Source organism: Ursus maritimus, unplaced genomic scaffold (assembly GCF_017311325.1).
Source record: "Ursus maritimus isolate PB19 unplaced genomic scaffold, ASM1731132v1 scaffold_21, whole genome shotgun sequence".
Classification (NCBI taxonomy): Eukaryota; Metazoa; Chordata; class Mammalia; order Carnivora; family Ursidae; genus Ursus; species Ursus maritimus.
The window spans coordinates 8,641,494-8,657,327 of record NW_024424564.1 but is presented as its reverse complement, the minus strand read 5'-3'; the positions used below and the strand labels follow the sequence as shown (position 1 = coordinate 8,657,327).

The 15,834-nt window shown below is 40.3% G+C and overlaps 1 protein-coding gene and 1 long non-coding RNA gene across 5 annotated transcripts in view; one reads left to right on the top strand and one right to left on the bottom strand.

The window, feature by feature from the left end:
* HELB (DNA helicase B) overlaps positions 1-11,934 on the bottom strand; it is a 30,895-nt gene extending 18,961 nt beyond the window's left edge. Inside the window, exons 1-6 of one of the 3 annotated variants that reach the window (XM_008684255.2) lie at positions 11,713-11,934; positions 9,873-10,283; positions 8,818-8,987; positions 5,906-6,784; positions 2,316-2,493; positions 810-951 (exon numbers count right to left, since the gene is read on the bottom strand). In XM_008684255.2, coding sequence (XP_008682477.1) covers positions 810-951; positions 2,316-2,493; positions 5,906-6,784; positions 8,818-8,987; positions 9,873-10,283; positions 11,713-11,899 — 1,967 coding nt within the window. In that variant the 5' untranslated portion in view covers positions 11,900-11,934. Of the gene's footprint in view, positions 1-809; positions 952-2,315; positions 2,494-5,905; positions 6,785-8,817; positions 8,988-9,872; positions 10,284-11,641 lie in introns of all 3 variants that reach the window. The other 2 variants (XM_008684257.2, XM_040637233.1) reach the window with 2 other exon arrangements.
* Positions 11,935-12,036: 102 nt separating this feature from the next.
* The window catches only part of LOC103656850, a 43,189-nt gene continuing 39,391 nt past the window's right edge, over positions 12,037-15,834 (top strand). For both annotated transcript variants that reach the window (XR_005836668.1, XR_005836669.1), the window contains exon 1: positions 12,037-12,434. This is a non-coding gene — a long non-coding RNA (uncharacterized LOC103656850). The remainder of the gene's footprint in view (positions 12,435-15,834) is intronic.

Here is a 15,834-nt window from a genome sequence, read left to right as displayed (position 1 = left end):
CATCTGCTTAACGTCTTAACATGAACCTACAACATCCTACCCTATCTCTGTCAATCCTTCCTATAATCTCACAGTCCTATCCAGGGCAGACAGGGGCATAGAGAAAGGAAGTTCTGAATGTTCTAATTTCTGCTGAATCCAACCAAGAAAATGTTCAAGCAACAAAAACAACATTCATAAAAGAGTGTCAAAAAACAAAGATAAATTTTGTCCCAGTGAATAGAATAGCCCCTTAGTATTCTGAGATCCCATTAGATCTATTACGGAGGATCACCCTGTAGGCGTTGCAAAGACTAAAGCAAAAGAAGGATTCTTTTCTACACTAAGGGGAGCAATATGCCATGGGTGCCACCAGGATTCATCAAGGAGCAAAATACCATATTCCTTTTTTTTTTTTTTTTTTTTTTTTGGCTTGGAGCTCTCCATACAAAATTAGGGGATAATTCTTCCCCATTCTCCCTTGAACTCTAATGAACTCATTTCCAAGTCTTCTGTTCCCCTTGGGCTTATTCTAGTCTCTCAGCTTGATGCAATTTTGATTCACATATATACTTTTTAAATTAGGAAAACACATTCACTCTTAAATTTCAATAATAATTCATGCTGGACCAGTAATGAAAAATATTACCTTTGTTTTTCTAACTGTGGGGCAAAAGGTACATATGGACCTGAAGGCTAGAATAAGTTTGCTAGAAGGGCACAGTAAATGTACCACACTCAAGTGCCCTATTCAAAGGCTAACAGGTATTTTTATACCTTTTATTTCTAATACAACAGAGAGAAAATGTAAAATGTTCATTATACTATACCTTGTGGCATTGTTCACAATTAGCTCAGATTCTGCTCTATGGTTTTTCTTTAGTTCAATAGCACAATTTCTTGACTTAAGAGTCTCAAAAAGATCTGTCAGCAAGTTACCAGGTTCGATGCTGGGCAACTGTCTAATATCACCTGAAAGGAGAATAAGATATAGTAGGCTTGCAGGAACAGGGTTCCTGAAATTTAGAAGTTGTTTTTATTTCTCCCTACTGCTATATGCTATAATTATAAAGATTTATTCTAAGAAGAAAGCCCCCCCAAAATTACTTAAGAACATTAACTCTTTAAAAATATTTAACAACAACAAAGCATTCAGAGTAAACAGTGTGAGATAGAAAAAACAGTGATAACACAGTAAGGTGAAACCTGAATTGAATTTCCTTCATACCTACAACCCCAGACAAACTGTGTAGGGGCATCTATTTTAGAGAAAAACAGGCCTTACAGTCTTAGCTACATGGTATTCAGTCACCTACTCAATCTTGCTCAACGTCTTAGTAGACCTGGAAGAATCTACGGCCTCAAATAAATAAAATAAATATATAAAATACAAAATAAACGAACCCAACATATTTGATAATAAATTCCTGTAATATAATGATAATGTTTGTCTCTATTAGAAATCTCTTTAAACAAACCAACCATGGAGTTAAAAACAACAACAACAACAACAACAACAACAAACTATTCTCTCAGTGGAAACTAGGGGAATGCTTAAGCCATTAACAGAATCAACTGCTTATAGCACATCCTCAAAGACCAAAGAGAATTATTTGCATACAATTTGATTCTCACAATATGATTCTCCGTGAAATTATACAGTCTATAGACCAGTAGTACCCAACAGAATCTAACTAAATCTCACCAGAATGGGAAAGAATTTAAGAGGCTACTGATGTCTGACTTGAGTTATTAGCTGAAAATCATAATTTCACTCCTAAGTGGTCTATAATTCAGACTTTTTTTTTAAAGATTTTATTTATTTATGTGACAGAGAGACAGCCAGCGAGAGAGGGAACATAGCAGGGGGAGTGGGACAGGAAGAAGCAGGCTCCCAGCGGAGGAGCCTGATGTGGGGCTCGATCCCATAACGCCGGGATCACGCCCTGAGCCGAAGGCAGATGCTTAACGACTGCGCTACCCAGGCGCCCCTATAATTCAGACTTTTTATTATTTCCAAACGATCTACATCATTATTTACTCTAAGTGTGACATTTTTACTATTTTAACAGTCATCATTAAGGTGACTAGCAGTAGCCCCTTACGACTCTACGTTGTTTCGCAGCCTGGTCTGCTATCTCCTGGCCCACACCAAGAACCACCCACGCTGACAGAGGGAGAGGTCAGACTGAACTCGGGGTGGCTGGGGTGCGGGCTCTGAGAAACGGCTTTCCACCTGTGGAATATGGATACTAAAACGGTGAAATGGTACAAGCAACCAACCAACTGCCATGCTTTGAATTAGACAATTATGATTCCAACAATATTTAACTTACCAAGGATAATAAGCTTAGACAGTTTGGAGTGCTCACACAGTAACTTTAAAACCGATTTGAAGATTCTGACAGATACCAAACTCCCTTCATCCACAACCAGAACTCTAACTGAAGAAAATTTCCATGGACGGTTCTTGGCCGGGCTTTTCTTCTCCCATAAATAAAAGCTATAATTGACCTACAAAGCAAAGTATGGCATTTCTAAATTCAGGTTACAAATTCTACAAACGAATATCTTAATAACATGTTATTTTAAAACAAAACTCTTAAATGGGGGAGGGAGGATGTAGGTAAAGCCACACAGGGAAACAGGCTAAAGAAATAGAGAGTTAAAACTTTTTTTTTTTTTTAAGATTTTGTTTAAAGTTAAAACTTTTTTTTTTTTAAAGATTTTGTTTATTTATTTGACAGAGAGAGAGACAGCCAGCGAGAGAGGGAACACAAGCAGGGGGAGTGGGAGAGGAAGAAGCAGGCTCATAGCGGAAGAGCCTGATGTGGGGCTAGATCCCAGCACCCCGGGATCACACCCTGAGCCGAAGGCAGACACTTAACGACTGAGCCACCCAGGCGCCCCAAAAGCTAAAACTTTTTAAAACCCTAAAGGGATGTATACACAGAAAAGACAGATCAAACCAATCTAAAAACAAAAAAGATCAAATATTAAAAAAAAAAAAGTTTCCTGATAAGTACTACATGTGTTTAACAATCTTCATACACACCACTATTGCAATGCAAAAATCTCAACACTTCTCTTACTGCTCTTGACAAGACAGAGCTCCCTATTCTTTTCTATTCCTAAATAAACCTCTTGGCCTTCTGAGGTGGCCCGGTCACTTCAGCCCTCCCCTCCTCCCAACAGTAACATTCCATCCTGGAAATAAAAGGCTGCTTTCCCAAACTAACTATGAAAATATTATTTTTCTTCTAATATTCTTTTTTTAAAAAAGATATTTATTTATTTGACAGCGAGAGAGAGACAGCCAGCAAGAGAGGGATCACAGGCAGGGGGAGTGGGAGAGGAAGAAGCAGGCTCCCAGCAGAGGAGCCCGATGTGGGGCTCGATCCCAGGACTCCGGGATCACGCCCTGAGCCAAAGGCAGATGCCCAATGACTGATCCACCCAGGCGCCCCTCTTCTAATATTCTAACCTTCCCTACTTCCCCAACATTTAAAAACCCACCATCACCAACAACAAAACAACTTAAAAAACTATTTATTAAAGATATAGTAATATTTACTATTTAAAAAATAGAGATGAGAAAATTTTGGAAAATAAAACCAGAGAACATGAAATATTTTGGTACACATCATTCCCAAAATGTTTCTATGTTGTGAGTATATACATAGAGACACTATATACATACACAGATTTCTTAAACGTTCTCGTATCTTTACTTTTCTATTGAAGCTAGATTCAAGATGTCTATTAAGTAAAAGCCTTCAAGTTTTCCACCCAGATGCATCAATTCCCTTCAGCAAAACCCCCATTCTCTCAAAGGCCTTGTCTCAAAAGAACATCTGAATCACTGCTAACTGCTTCCTTGTATCTTACAGATTCAATCGGTGATCTTAGAAATGCCTGGTTGACACTTCCCACTATATTCTTAGTGCGACCAACTCAATACAGGCCCCACCTATGAGCCTAGATTACTCCCACAGCTTTACAACCTTATTCCCCTACATGCTAACCCAAACGGGATTGCCAGATAAAATATGTCAATTTCAGATAAACAATAAAGGACCTTTTAGTGCAAGTATGTTTGATGCAATATTTGGTACATGTTTATACTAAAAAAATATTTTTATTTTTATCTGCTCCATCTGGTAACTGGGTGACCCTAGCATAAGGATGATAAATAAATGGCATAAGTGCCACACATCAGTGCCTTTCCTATGGCCCTACACTCTCTCTCGACTCTATATGTGGCTTCAGAAATATTCTCCCAGCATCCCAAGCAGATATTAAGATACCACCCATTGATCAGAGTCAGAACATAAGACGAAACTTAGTAACAATGCCTCTCTGGCTCTCCTCTTCCAAGCCAAGCCATCAGTGAGCTACACCGAACTTCTCTAGGGCTATGTTCATTTGGGTGACAAATAAAGGTAATGCATAATGTCATTTCTGAGGTGGCTCACGGCTCTGTGATTCTGTGTAATCTTCCTTAAAACTGCTTTCTTCATTTCACTCTCTTGCTTAGGATCCTAAATGGCTCCCCAGTAAACCACGTCCAAGCTTCTGTGTTAGGTATGCAAGATCCATAATAAAGGAGGAAATTATGGCACTACAGAAAGAGCAATGAGGGGGGAGGTCACAGATCTGAATCCAAGTGTTAGCTCTACACCTGGTTACAATCTTGAGCAAGTCATTTATTTTATTTTATTTTATTTTATTTTATTTTATTTTATTTTTTTATAGATTTGATTTATGTATTTGACAGAGAGGGAGAGACAGCCAGCAAGAGAAGGAACACAAGCAGGGGGAGTGGGAGAGGAAGAAGCAGGCTCCCAGCAGAGGAGCCTGATGCGGGGCTCAATCCCAGAACTCGGGGATCACGCCCTGAGCCGAAGGCAGACACTTAATGACTGAGCCACCCAGGCACCCCGAGCAAGTCATTTAATACCCTCAAATTTCAACTGGCTCCTCTGTAAAATGGAGATAATATTGCTTACTCACTTCATTGGTTTATCAAGGATTTGATGAGATACTTTGCAAACTTTAAAGCTTAGTTCCCAGTCTGAACCAAATTCAATTTCCATGATTTTACAATACACAGAATTCATTCTAACCAATGCAGTCACCTCAAAACCATCTATACACACCATGATCATTCTCCTCAAGGCCTGTGGAAAGGCCTCCCCTCTAAATAAAATGTCTTTCTCTTCACCTGAGCCTCTCTGTCCTTTAGAGTCCAAATCAATGATTATTTCCTCCAGAAATCTTCCAACAACCGAGTTCCTTGATCTATAAAATGGCAGGTCAGACCTAGAAAAACCTCTCCAGTTCTTTAGAAGTTTAAAATCTCATGACTTCTAATTACAGCCAAAACTATATTTCAAGCATATCATTTGAAAATTGTATTACATGACTGTTGGTCAGGCATTGTTGCGGGTGAAGGAGATACAGAACTAAACCAGATGATCAAAGTCTTCCCTTCTATGGAGTTTTCCTTCTGTAAAATAGAATAAAACCTTTTCCTTCCAACACAAATGCTTCTCAAATAAGGTCTGCGGACGGGAACACGCTTGGAACCAGTCCCACCCAGGATAAAGCTTGGACCAGAACCTAAACGAACTACATCATGAAGCCTACACTTCAGTTTGGCTGACTTCTTTTCCACAGCGAGACTTTCTCCATGGAAGAAGCACTGTACCGACGGCCTTCCCAGCACTGGCCCCCGCCTCCCTGCAAACTGGCCACAGTTTACAGACCAGCTGTTCTGAGTGGCACTGATTTAAATGTTCAGCTACTACAAAGCAGGGATCCCTGAGACATTCGATAAGTACCTACTGAGCGTCATCAGGAAGAAAAGAAAGCCTGCCTTTCAGGCAAATGTTTTCTCTGTAGAAAAAAATGGAAAAAGTTTTACCTGACACAGCGTGTAAGCGTTGAAACCAGTCTTCTCTCGCAATAAGCCTGCCGCTTTCCCGGTTGGTGCCGTCAGTAGCACCTCTATGGCCTTGTCTGCCTTCAGGATGCTCTGCTCGGTAAAGGTGAGCCATTCTTCTGGGACATTCTGGTCTTGTTCAAAATCTTCACAGGCTTTTTTTACCTCTTTTTCTTCCAGCTGCTCCATATGCTTAAAAAGATGGCTAACAATGGTGGTCTTCCCACAACCGCCCTTCCCACTGATGACCGTCACGGCGTTGGAGCAAACCATTTCCAGAGCAGCCACCTGACCCCGATCCAGCTGAGCGGCACTTATTTCTACGTTCACTTCATTTTCACCGTCGTTCCAAACATGGTCGCCACCGTCCTGTGGGTCCAGAACGTCCACACAATTTTCTGAACTTGTTTCGTCCCATTGACTTCCATTCAGTGTCTCGTCACTCCTTGAATTCTCAGCTTTTGTGGTGTGAATTAATGCAAGCACCCTCTTGACATCGACCTGTAAGTGCCACGGAGGCCTCGTCATCAGGTCACATATTGAAGAGGCAATGCCTCGCTCAGCCTGGTAAAGGTCATAAAGAAAGATACACCCCTTCTCGTATGTCACCACACCAATGTCCTTCAAAAACTTCAGAGACTGCCAAGCGTCTTGGAAGGACATATGGTCTGACAACTTAGAAGTTAAGTCAGCTTCTTCAATGCACGTGTGCCCTTGGTCTCGACATATGTGCCTCAGTTTCGAATATATTATTAACGCATTCTTCTCCAAATCACTCATCAACTGGAGGAGAGACTGGCACTGACAAAATGATGTCCAACTTGCCTCACATTGCAACAGCTTCAGTTCTGTGTAGGTTATCTGTAAGAAAATAAAGTTCGAGTTGCTTTATAAAAATCATAAATGTTGATGAATATATCAGAATTACACAAAACTGTGTTATTCGTTAATAATTGCTTAAGTCCCAGAGGACATGTATATCAACTAAATTTGGAGAAAAAACTGAGTCCCTAATACAGCACCAAGTTTTTGTTGTACTGTGATTAAAGATCTATATAAATTTTTAATTAAAACAATATTTTCTCAAAACAATACACAGACAGTTTTCAAAGTCAAATAACACTACGAAGCTTATCGCAAAAGATAGGAATCCCCTGATTCACCCTTTCCATGCCTTATAAAGTCAACACTGTTCTAAGTACTGTTTATACTACCCTTTTATTTTTAATTTTTGATATTTAGTATTAATTCCCTCCTACGGGAAGTCTTTCTCTACAAAAGCTCTCTCTCTTTCATACCATCACCTCCACACCTGCTTCTCCTCTTCCCACTTTGAAAAAAAGCTATAGAATACATTTTGTTAATCCATTTTGGTTAAATCGCTGTTAAATAGGATTCACAGCTGAACATGATATACTACAATTATATTAACTTTTGTGTCAAACTCTTGTGTGTATAGTGAAGTTCATGACCGCCTCACTTTCTTGGCTTGTTTAGGTTTCTACGTGCCTCTCAACAATTCTGCCCAAACTCTACAGAAGGGGCACTAAACTTCCTTCACCATGATCCACTCAGTAGGTTCTCCACCAGCTCCATTTTTTTTTTTCCACAGAGACATCCTACCTGGAGCCCTCCATACATGTTTTATGGGCTGAAATATGTGCCCCCGAAATTCATATGTTGAAATCCTAATGTGCCAGTATGCCAAAATGTGGCCATATTTGAAGATACGGTCTTTAAATAGGTATTAAATGAGAGCAAAGGGGTGGGCCCTTATCCAGTATGACTGGTGTCCTTATAAGAAGGGAGGTTACAACAGACAGGCACAAAGGAAGACTATGTGAAGACCAGGGAGAAGTGTCTTCTCACCACCATGCACAAGCTAAGGAGGACGCAGGAGAAACCAACCACCCAACAGCTTGATTTTGGACTTAGAGCCTCCTGAACCATGAGAAAATAAATCTCTATTGTTTAAGCCATCCGGACTACGGTGTGAAGCACGCATTTAGAGGGCTGGCAGCCCCAGCCATCTAATATCTCAGTAACGTCTTTATTCTTGATGGTGATTTCCACACCAAACAGTGGCACTTCAAGTCTCCTCTTCCTACTTGAGTCCCAGGATGTACATTGCTCTGCCTCTCTTCTCTACTGAATATACATAATAATCTACTGTTCTGGAATTTCATTTTGCAAAACATACTGAAATCATCATCATTTTATGTAGGAAACAAATTCATTATTCCCGTATTTCTCAAATTGAGGGGAAGGGGTTCGGTAAACTTTCTTGGGGATTCGAGAATTCTCTCAGAATTTTTAAATTGTATTTTCATTTGGAAAACCACCCATAATCAAGTACGGCCAACATTTTAGTGCCGCGTTTGGTTTCCAACACCACTGAAGCCTGATAGTGCCACTCCTACTCTTGGTCTCTAATGATAAGAACAGAAGTGGAATCGTATAGAAGTGATATTATTGTGCCAAAGAAATATTCTAATGATATCATGATGTACCACATGAATAATGAAAGTTTCCAAAAGTGCAAACAGGAAAGTGCGGGTTAAAATGGATTTGCCAAATTCATAGGAACTTGTGTCTTCAATGAGATTTACATTCACACAGCAAATGGCCATTTAGTTACCAAAAAGATGTTTCCTAAATTAAATTATATAATTAAAGGACTGACAATTTCGATGTCATCAATGCTGGCAGTGTGTTTTCCTTCATAAATTTACTGCATAAGAGCTACAGGTATACGAAGTTTACAGCTGGTTCTAACACTAAAAGAAAAATCAACATGGAGGTCCATATGACTTTTTTCTTTTGAAAGAGATGTCAAGTTTGAGAAATCCACCCTTACATAAGATTACTAAATGGTGAGTAAATGTCTTACTTACTTTACTAAATCCAAGTTTCCACGGATGTGTACCTAACATCTCTTCTATGTCTTCCAACACCTCCTTAGAACCTGAGCTTATGAGCCGTTTAAAGTGTCGAGGTAGAAGAACTGGAAGGAATTCCATTACTTTTGGAAACTGCAAAGCTGTCATTACACTTATAAATGGAACTGCAGGATAATAGAAAAGAACAAATCAAAACATACAAATGAGCTCACAGAACCACCGATGTGATGGACATTCTCCTGGAAGCACAACCCGTTCCAAAAACCCAAATCAGAGAGAGAGAAATAAATTTAGTTTAACCAGCAAGAAAATTGATCGTATTGTAACAATTGATTTTGTACTGAAGTGGTTTTCACTGTGTTTCACTCCAAAATTTATGCTCTTCGAATGCTTAGACAACCACTTCTTAGCCTTCTGTTTCCTTGTGTACAATATAATCAGAGTAAAATTTGTGACTCTGTGATATAAAGATAAATTTAAAGCTAAGCATAAGAAATAAATCATTGACATATTAACCTTTATAATCATTTTTCTGACTGTAATCATGATTCTTTTGTCATTGAAGTCATTCAGTGATGTCCTGCCAAATTTATTTGATATAATTAAGAAATGAAATATTCCATTCACGTGAATGTCCAGATAACAAACCATACTAAAAAATTACTTTATACCATTTTGGACTGAAATCTTTCCAAATGGAATACTCATATTCCTACCGTTCTCCTCTGCCTTCTTAAACAGAGTAATAATTGGAACTGAATAACTAACAACTGAACTTTTTCTTAATGACTCAAGGTAATCCCATGTACACAAAAGTGAGAGAGAAACACAGTTTTAGAGCTGGGGAGGAACTGAAAGGAGCTTAAAGATCATCTCACCCAACCTCTCCACCTTAGTGATGAGGAATCTGGAAATTACAAAGACAAACCCAAAAGCAACAGAAACACATTTTCAAAAACACATTTTAAAAAAGAATAGTAGGCCAAGATACTACAGTGGTGACCTCTTAAACACACTATCATAATACTGGATGATAAAATCACACCTACTTGTGTTTTCCAAAGGGAGGCACATCTCATTTTCTGGTAGAGACTCTTCCTGTTCATTCTGTGTAGACTGTTTTTGACCATTCCTTCCAGTTGCCTTTTGGAAAGTTCTTAATGTTTCCCTAAGATTTTCAAAGTTGAGGTTTTTATAGCTTGATACAGCATTTACCCACTCTAAAAATTTATTTACATAATCACTGGGGAAATTACAGTCTTTAAGAAACAGGGAACAGATTTGTTTTTGATTTGGTGGTGACATATCAGACTGTAAAAAGTAAGATGGAAATCCTTGAACTTGGTAGCTCCTTGATCCCATCGGTTTCACTTGCACCTTCACTCGCCACCAAGGACCCGTTACTGGAAAACGTCCAAACACGTCACATTGCTCTTGAGTGTTTTCATCAGAAATTACAACTTTAAAAAAAAGTTAATTTAAGAAATTTTAAAACCTCTTTTTCAGTGTTTTACCAAATCTACCACTCTCTTTATTCCCCCCACAGCACCCTGTACAGACGTTTATTAGGGTATCTACATTCCACTTACCCGTTAATCAGTCTCACTCTGCTGTGCTGTAAGCTCTCTAGAATAAGACAGTGTTTTCACCTGTCCTTGTATTCCGAGAGGTAAGTATGGTACATGGCAAAAGTCTGCTGTTTGTCTTCTAAAAACAGTCATCTCTCCGCTACTCTGACCTAAGCCAAAAATGATCTTCATGCAGTTTCTAAAAAATGACATGGTCCCTTCCACCACAGGGCCTTTGCATAAGCAATGCCATCTGCCTCAAATATTCTCTTCCTTGCAGTTTACCCCCATTTACTACAGACCTCTAAATTTAATCGTCACTTCCTCAGGAAAGTCTTCCCTGAATCTCAAGATTATAACCTCTCATAGCACTAGTTATTATTCCTTCTATGAACTAAGTAATATTATAGTTACTTCTGTAATATCTGTTTAATTCACCAAAGAACAAGCCCCATTAAGACAGAAACCTCATTATCTTATCTCTCCCGGGTATACCCCCCTAGCAACAAACACCACCCTGCTTGGAACATGGTATCCAGTTACTAAAACTTTTAGAATAAATGAGTAAACCCTCTACAAATACTTGAAAACTTTCTGTCTAAACTTGTGCTGCCTACTCACATGTGACTATTTAAACTTAAATTAATTAAAATTAAACAAAATTTAAAATTCAGCTCCTCAGTTGCACTAGCTGCACTTCACGTTCTTAATAGCCAAGTGTGGCTCGTGCCTATTGTACTGGACAGCGCAAATATAGAACAATGCCATCAGCACAGAACATTCTACTGGTCTTACCACTGAAATTTTCTTAAATAACAGTCACAATGTACACATAACAGGTATTATTTATAGCACAGGAAACTACACAAGATAAACGAACATCACAACGTTACTCACACAAAGTTAATGAACCCACAACGCCTGGAGGTGTTTCGTGTGTGTGTGTGTGTGTGTATTTTCTAAGTAGCTGAAAAATAAATATTTGACTCCAGGCAGGAGAGGAAAATAGTTTAAAACTCTAATTCTGGGTGTGAATACTGGATCGACATCCAACTGTTTCTTCGACTATAAAAGTAAAACAACCTCAAAGAGTTGTGAACATCATAACACACTCTGAGCACAAGCTTAACACATGGTATTACTCAAGTCACTGCTGTTGTTACTTATTTACATAATCTTATCCTAAGTAGGATGAAACTCCTAGGCCATCCCAAAAAGATGTCGGCTAGCAGCAATGGGGCGCGCCTTACTTAGGACAAGGCCAGAACAGGAAACACTGCATCCTCCAATCCCATCCCCAGGGAGCAGGAAGCTTCCTCACCGCGGAGGCGCCCGGGGAGGGTGCCAGCCTTTACGCCCCCACTGCAGAGCTCCTCGGCATCGACAAACTCCAGGTCTTCATCCTCCTCTACGTCCTCCTTCAGACAGTCATCGTCCTCCATTGCCAAGTCCTTGGGTGGGAGCAGAGGTCCCTGCAGCTCCCGCAAGTGTCGACTCGAACAAGCCATGTTGCTCCCCTGCAACTCTCCCCAAATTCCGGAAAACCCGGGCAGGGTACACGGCCAGATCAGCCAATCAGCTCCGCGAATTAGTAACTTCCGGGAACGCCCCCACAGCGGCCTGCGCGTGCGGAGGGGCGGGGCAGCGGCGAGGCGGGGATAAGACTCAGCAGGGGCGGGATGGGGGGATGATTGGGGGAGCTGGAGAAGAGCGTGCGCGCCGGGCAACCAAACTTGAGGGTCCGCGGTGCCCGGACCTAACCCGCCGGCTGGGCCGCGTCAGCTGTGGCACCTGCGGAACCTCTAGCACCTCCGGAGAGAGAAACGTGAGGGAAGGCCATGTCTAGTGAGCCTAAAGAGCCTGGAAAAGCAAGCCCTCCCCAACACCCTAAAACGAAAACCCAGATGCTCTTCAGGACAATCGACCACCACTCAAAGCACAGAACAGCGAATCTCCAGTCGGGAGACCCGTTTACCCATGACTGCTTTTGTCCTCCGTTTCCTTAAGGAGTTAAATTTACAACATCAAAGGCTCTTATTCAAGGTACGGTTCTCTAGGCCCCATTCCACACGCACTGTATCGAGATCCAGGCAGGGACCCAGGATTCTGTCTTTTTAATGCACGTCGCAGGTTATTCGTTTGATGCTCAGCCAGTTTGGGGAACTGCTGGATTACATGACATTCAAAGTCTTTCTCATCTTTTCCTCTGTGAGTACACACTGGACTCCCAAGGTTCCTTAAGCTGGACTGTTACGTGCTGTGAGCAAAAAAGCATCTATTTATAGCCAAGAGTATAGAGAGGACTGGGGAAGGGAAGTAGAAGAGAAGCGCAGTGGCTTAAAAGAGTTATTGTGGAGCCATGGTTCCCACACGTGATGGGGATACTATTTGAAAGCCTTGTTACTCTTTGAGGAACACCATATAGTATATTACTACCTTACTATTTTTATACTGTTTATTCTGAAATTACTCTATTAATAATAAACCCAGAATAACTAAGCACTTTGCTAAATCCCAAACCATTTTATGATAGATTCTAATATACATAAAAAATAGCCAGCACGAAAGGTTTAAGAAAAATCTATGGGAGAAAATACTAAAATTGATTTTTTCCCTTTGGGTACAAGTAGCTCCTTTTGTTGCTTTTAGAAAACCTATGTTGCCGCTCACAGAACACCAGTGTTTCCAAGCATCTTCTATGGAAGCCTCAGTTCCTTCCTTAACACTCACAATGGCTACTGTTTCCACCACAACACTGAATCGGCTCCCTCACACTACTGGTCTCTTTGTTGCTAAATCCAGTGGATACCTTCTTGCCTCTGTCTTATCTCACCTCTCAACAATATTTGACCCTGGTAACTATTTTCTTCTTGTAACACTGTGTTCCCTGGGCTTTCCTGACTTGTGTTCTCGGGTTTTCCTCCTACCTCTCTAGCCATGGATAGTTTCTTTGGGCTCCTCTACTGCCCTTTTAAGCACTAGCATTCCCCAGGGTTCCATCCTGAGCACCTTCTCACTCTGCATTCCTCCCCTCAATCTGTCTTTCACCTACTCAGTCATCTACATGCTAATGACTCCTAACCTGATCTGCATACCGGTGCCCACAATTGCTTATTAGACGCCACTCCTGGATGGCCCATGGCTACTTCAGATGCAGCGTGTCTAAACTGAAAGATATCTGCTGCCCAAGTCCAGGTCACGTATGTATGTCTACATAGGATGTTCTTTTTTTTTTTTTTTTTAAAGATTTTATTTATTTATTTGACAGAGATAGAGACAGGCAGCGAGAGAGGGAACACAAGCAGGGGGAGTGGGAGAGGAAGAGCCTGATGTGGGGCTCGATCCCAGATCGCCGGGATCACGCCCTGAGCCGAAGGCAGACGCTTAACCGCTGTGCCACCCAGGCGCCCCTACATAGGATGTTCTTGATACCAACATGGTGCTTTGGGCACAAGACTCCAGAAGTTAAGCTGCTATTTATGTAACTCGGCTGCATTTTTCTAAGTACTATAGGTGAGGATTCAGGATGGTGAGAACTTTGCTTCTTTACCTGTTGTTTCTTCACTTAAAAAAAATATCTATGGTAACAATTCTATGTTCCTGAATACCATTTTTACCTTTTTTACACAGTAAGCAACAGTACTCAAATCTGGCTCAAAATCGTGTGGGATGTTTCTAAAAATGAGATTCCTGGATCTACCCTGAAGGTACATTTCCACAAACACAAAACAACACAGACATGAGGTTATCTGCTGTGTAGTGAATTTTATAGTGGCGAATGATTGGAATCAGCAGAAATGTGTTTAAGTAAGAGACTTATTGAATAGACTATGGCATATCCACACAAGGGAATATTCTTCAGTAATTTAAAAAAAAAAAGAAAGAAAGAGGAAAATTTCTATGAACTGATAGGGAGTGGTTCCCAAGATATACTAAATAAGAAAAAGCAAAAACAGAGTGCATATAGTTTTATTTATGTGTACGTGGGTATGCTTGTTTGGGGAAAAGGAAGGAGGGAAGGAAGAGAAGAAGGAGGGAAGGAAGAAAGGAAGAAGGAAGGAAGAAAGGAAGAAGGAAGGAAAAGAAACACAGGAGAGATAAACCCAGAAATTAGTGAAAATAATTACCTCAGGTACGATGGAAACAAGATAGAGGAGACAAGGATTGGAATAAGATAAGATCTCTGAGTTTAACTTTTTATAATGGTTTTGACTTCTGAACCATGCAAATGTTTCATATATTCAAAAATAAATAAACCAAAAGCAAACCTAAAATTGAACACAAACAGAAACAAATCAAAGTGTCTCTCAAATGTATAACATAACCTTTCAGGGAAAATAATTACTTCCAGTTACTTTTGAATACTTCAAATAATTTTTTTTTTAAAGATTTATTTATTTGACAGAGAAAGACAGCCAGCCAGTGAGAGAGGGAACATAAGCAAGGGGAGGGGGAGAGGAAAAAGCAGGCTCCCAGTGGAGGAGCCTGATGTGGGGCTCCATCCCAGAACGCCAAGGTCACGCCCTGAGCCAAAGGCAGACGCTTAACAACTGAGCCACCCAGGCGCCCCTCAAATAAATATTGTAAGTTACTTGGACTATATGCCTTTAGTAAGGTATATGCTGGGGACAAAAGGTCTACAAAGTAATCTTGAACTTCAACACACACTATGGTGTGTTAGTTTTAATAATGTTATTAAAATTTTGAAATTATGTGTTGTAGGATAAAGCAAATAAATAAATGTCTTTGTTTCATCAAATGAAGGTTTTTAATGTACATGAAAAGAAATACAAACAAAATAAGAAAAACTCCTATAATATTAAACTAATATTAACTAATTCAAGAAACATCAATATGATCTTGTGATTTCTTAAAATATATTTTCTAGTTCTGTCTACTGAGAGGGCCTGGATTATAATGTCACCCCAGTAACTCTGATCACATCTACCACCCTGATCTTGGTTTTGGAATTCCATTTCTCATTCAAAGAAGTGGAGGCTTCTTAAGGAACGGCCGTTTCTACCTCCAAAACAAGGAAAATACGAGGTAGATCTGGGGCTTCTTATACCAGATGACGAGGAAGCCCTCAACAACCAATGGGGTTATGAGGAAAGAATTCAGGAGCCAGCTTGAAGGGACTTCCACTGGCCAAATTTAGGGAAATTTGAGTATCAAAAAGAACAATGACTGCACTTGATTGTAACACACCGACTACATAGGAAATGATGTGGGGACACCTGGGTGGCTCAGTCAGTTAGGAGGTTAAGCATCTGACCCTTGGTTTTGGCTCAGGTCTTGATCTCCAGGTCCAGAGAGCTAGCAGAGCACTGGCTCCCCGTGCTCAGCAGGGAATCTGCTTCCCCTCTCCCTCTGTCCCTCCCTCCCACCACCACACTCTCTGTCTCTCTCTGAAATAAATAAATCTTTTTTTTTTTTAAGGGAT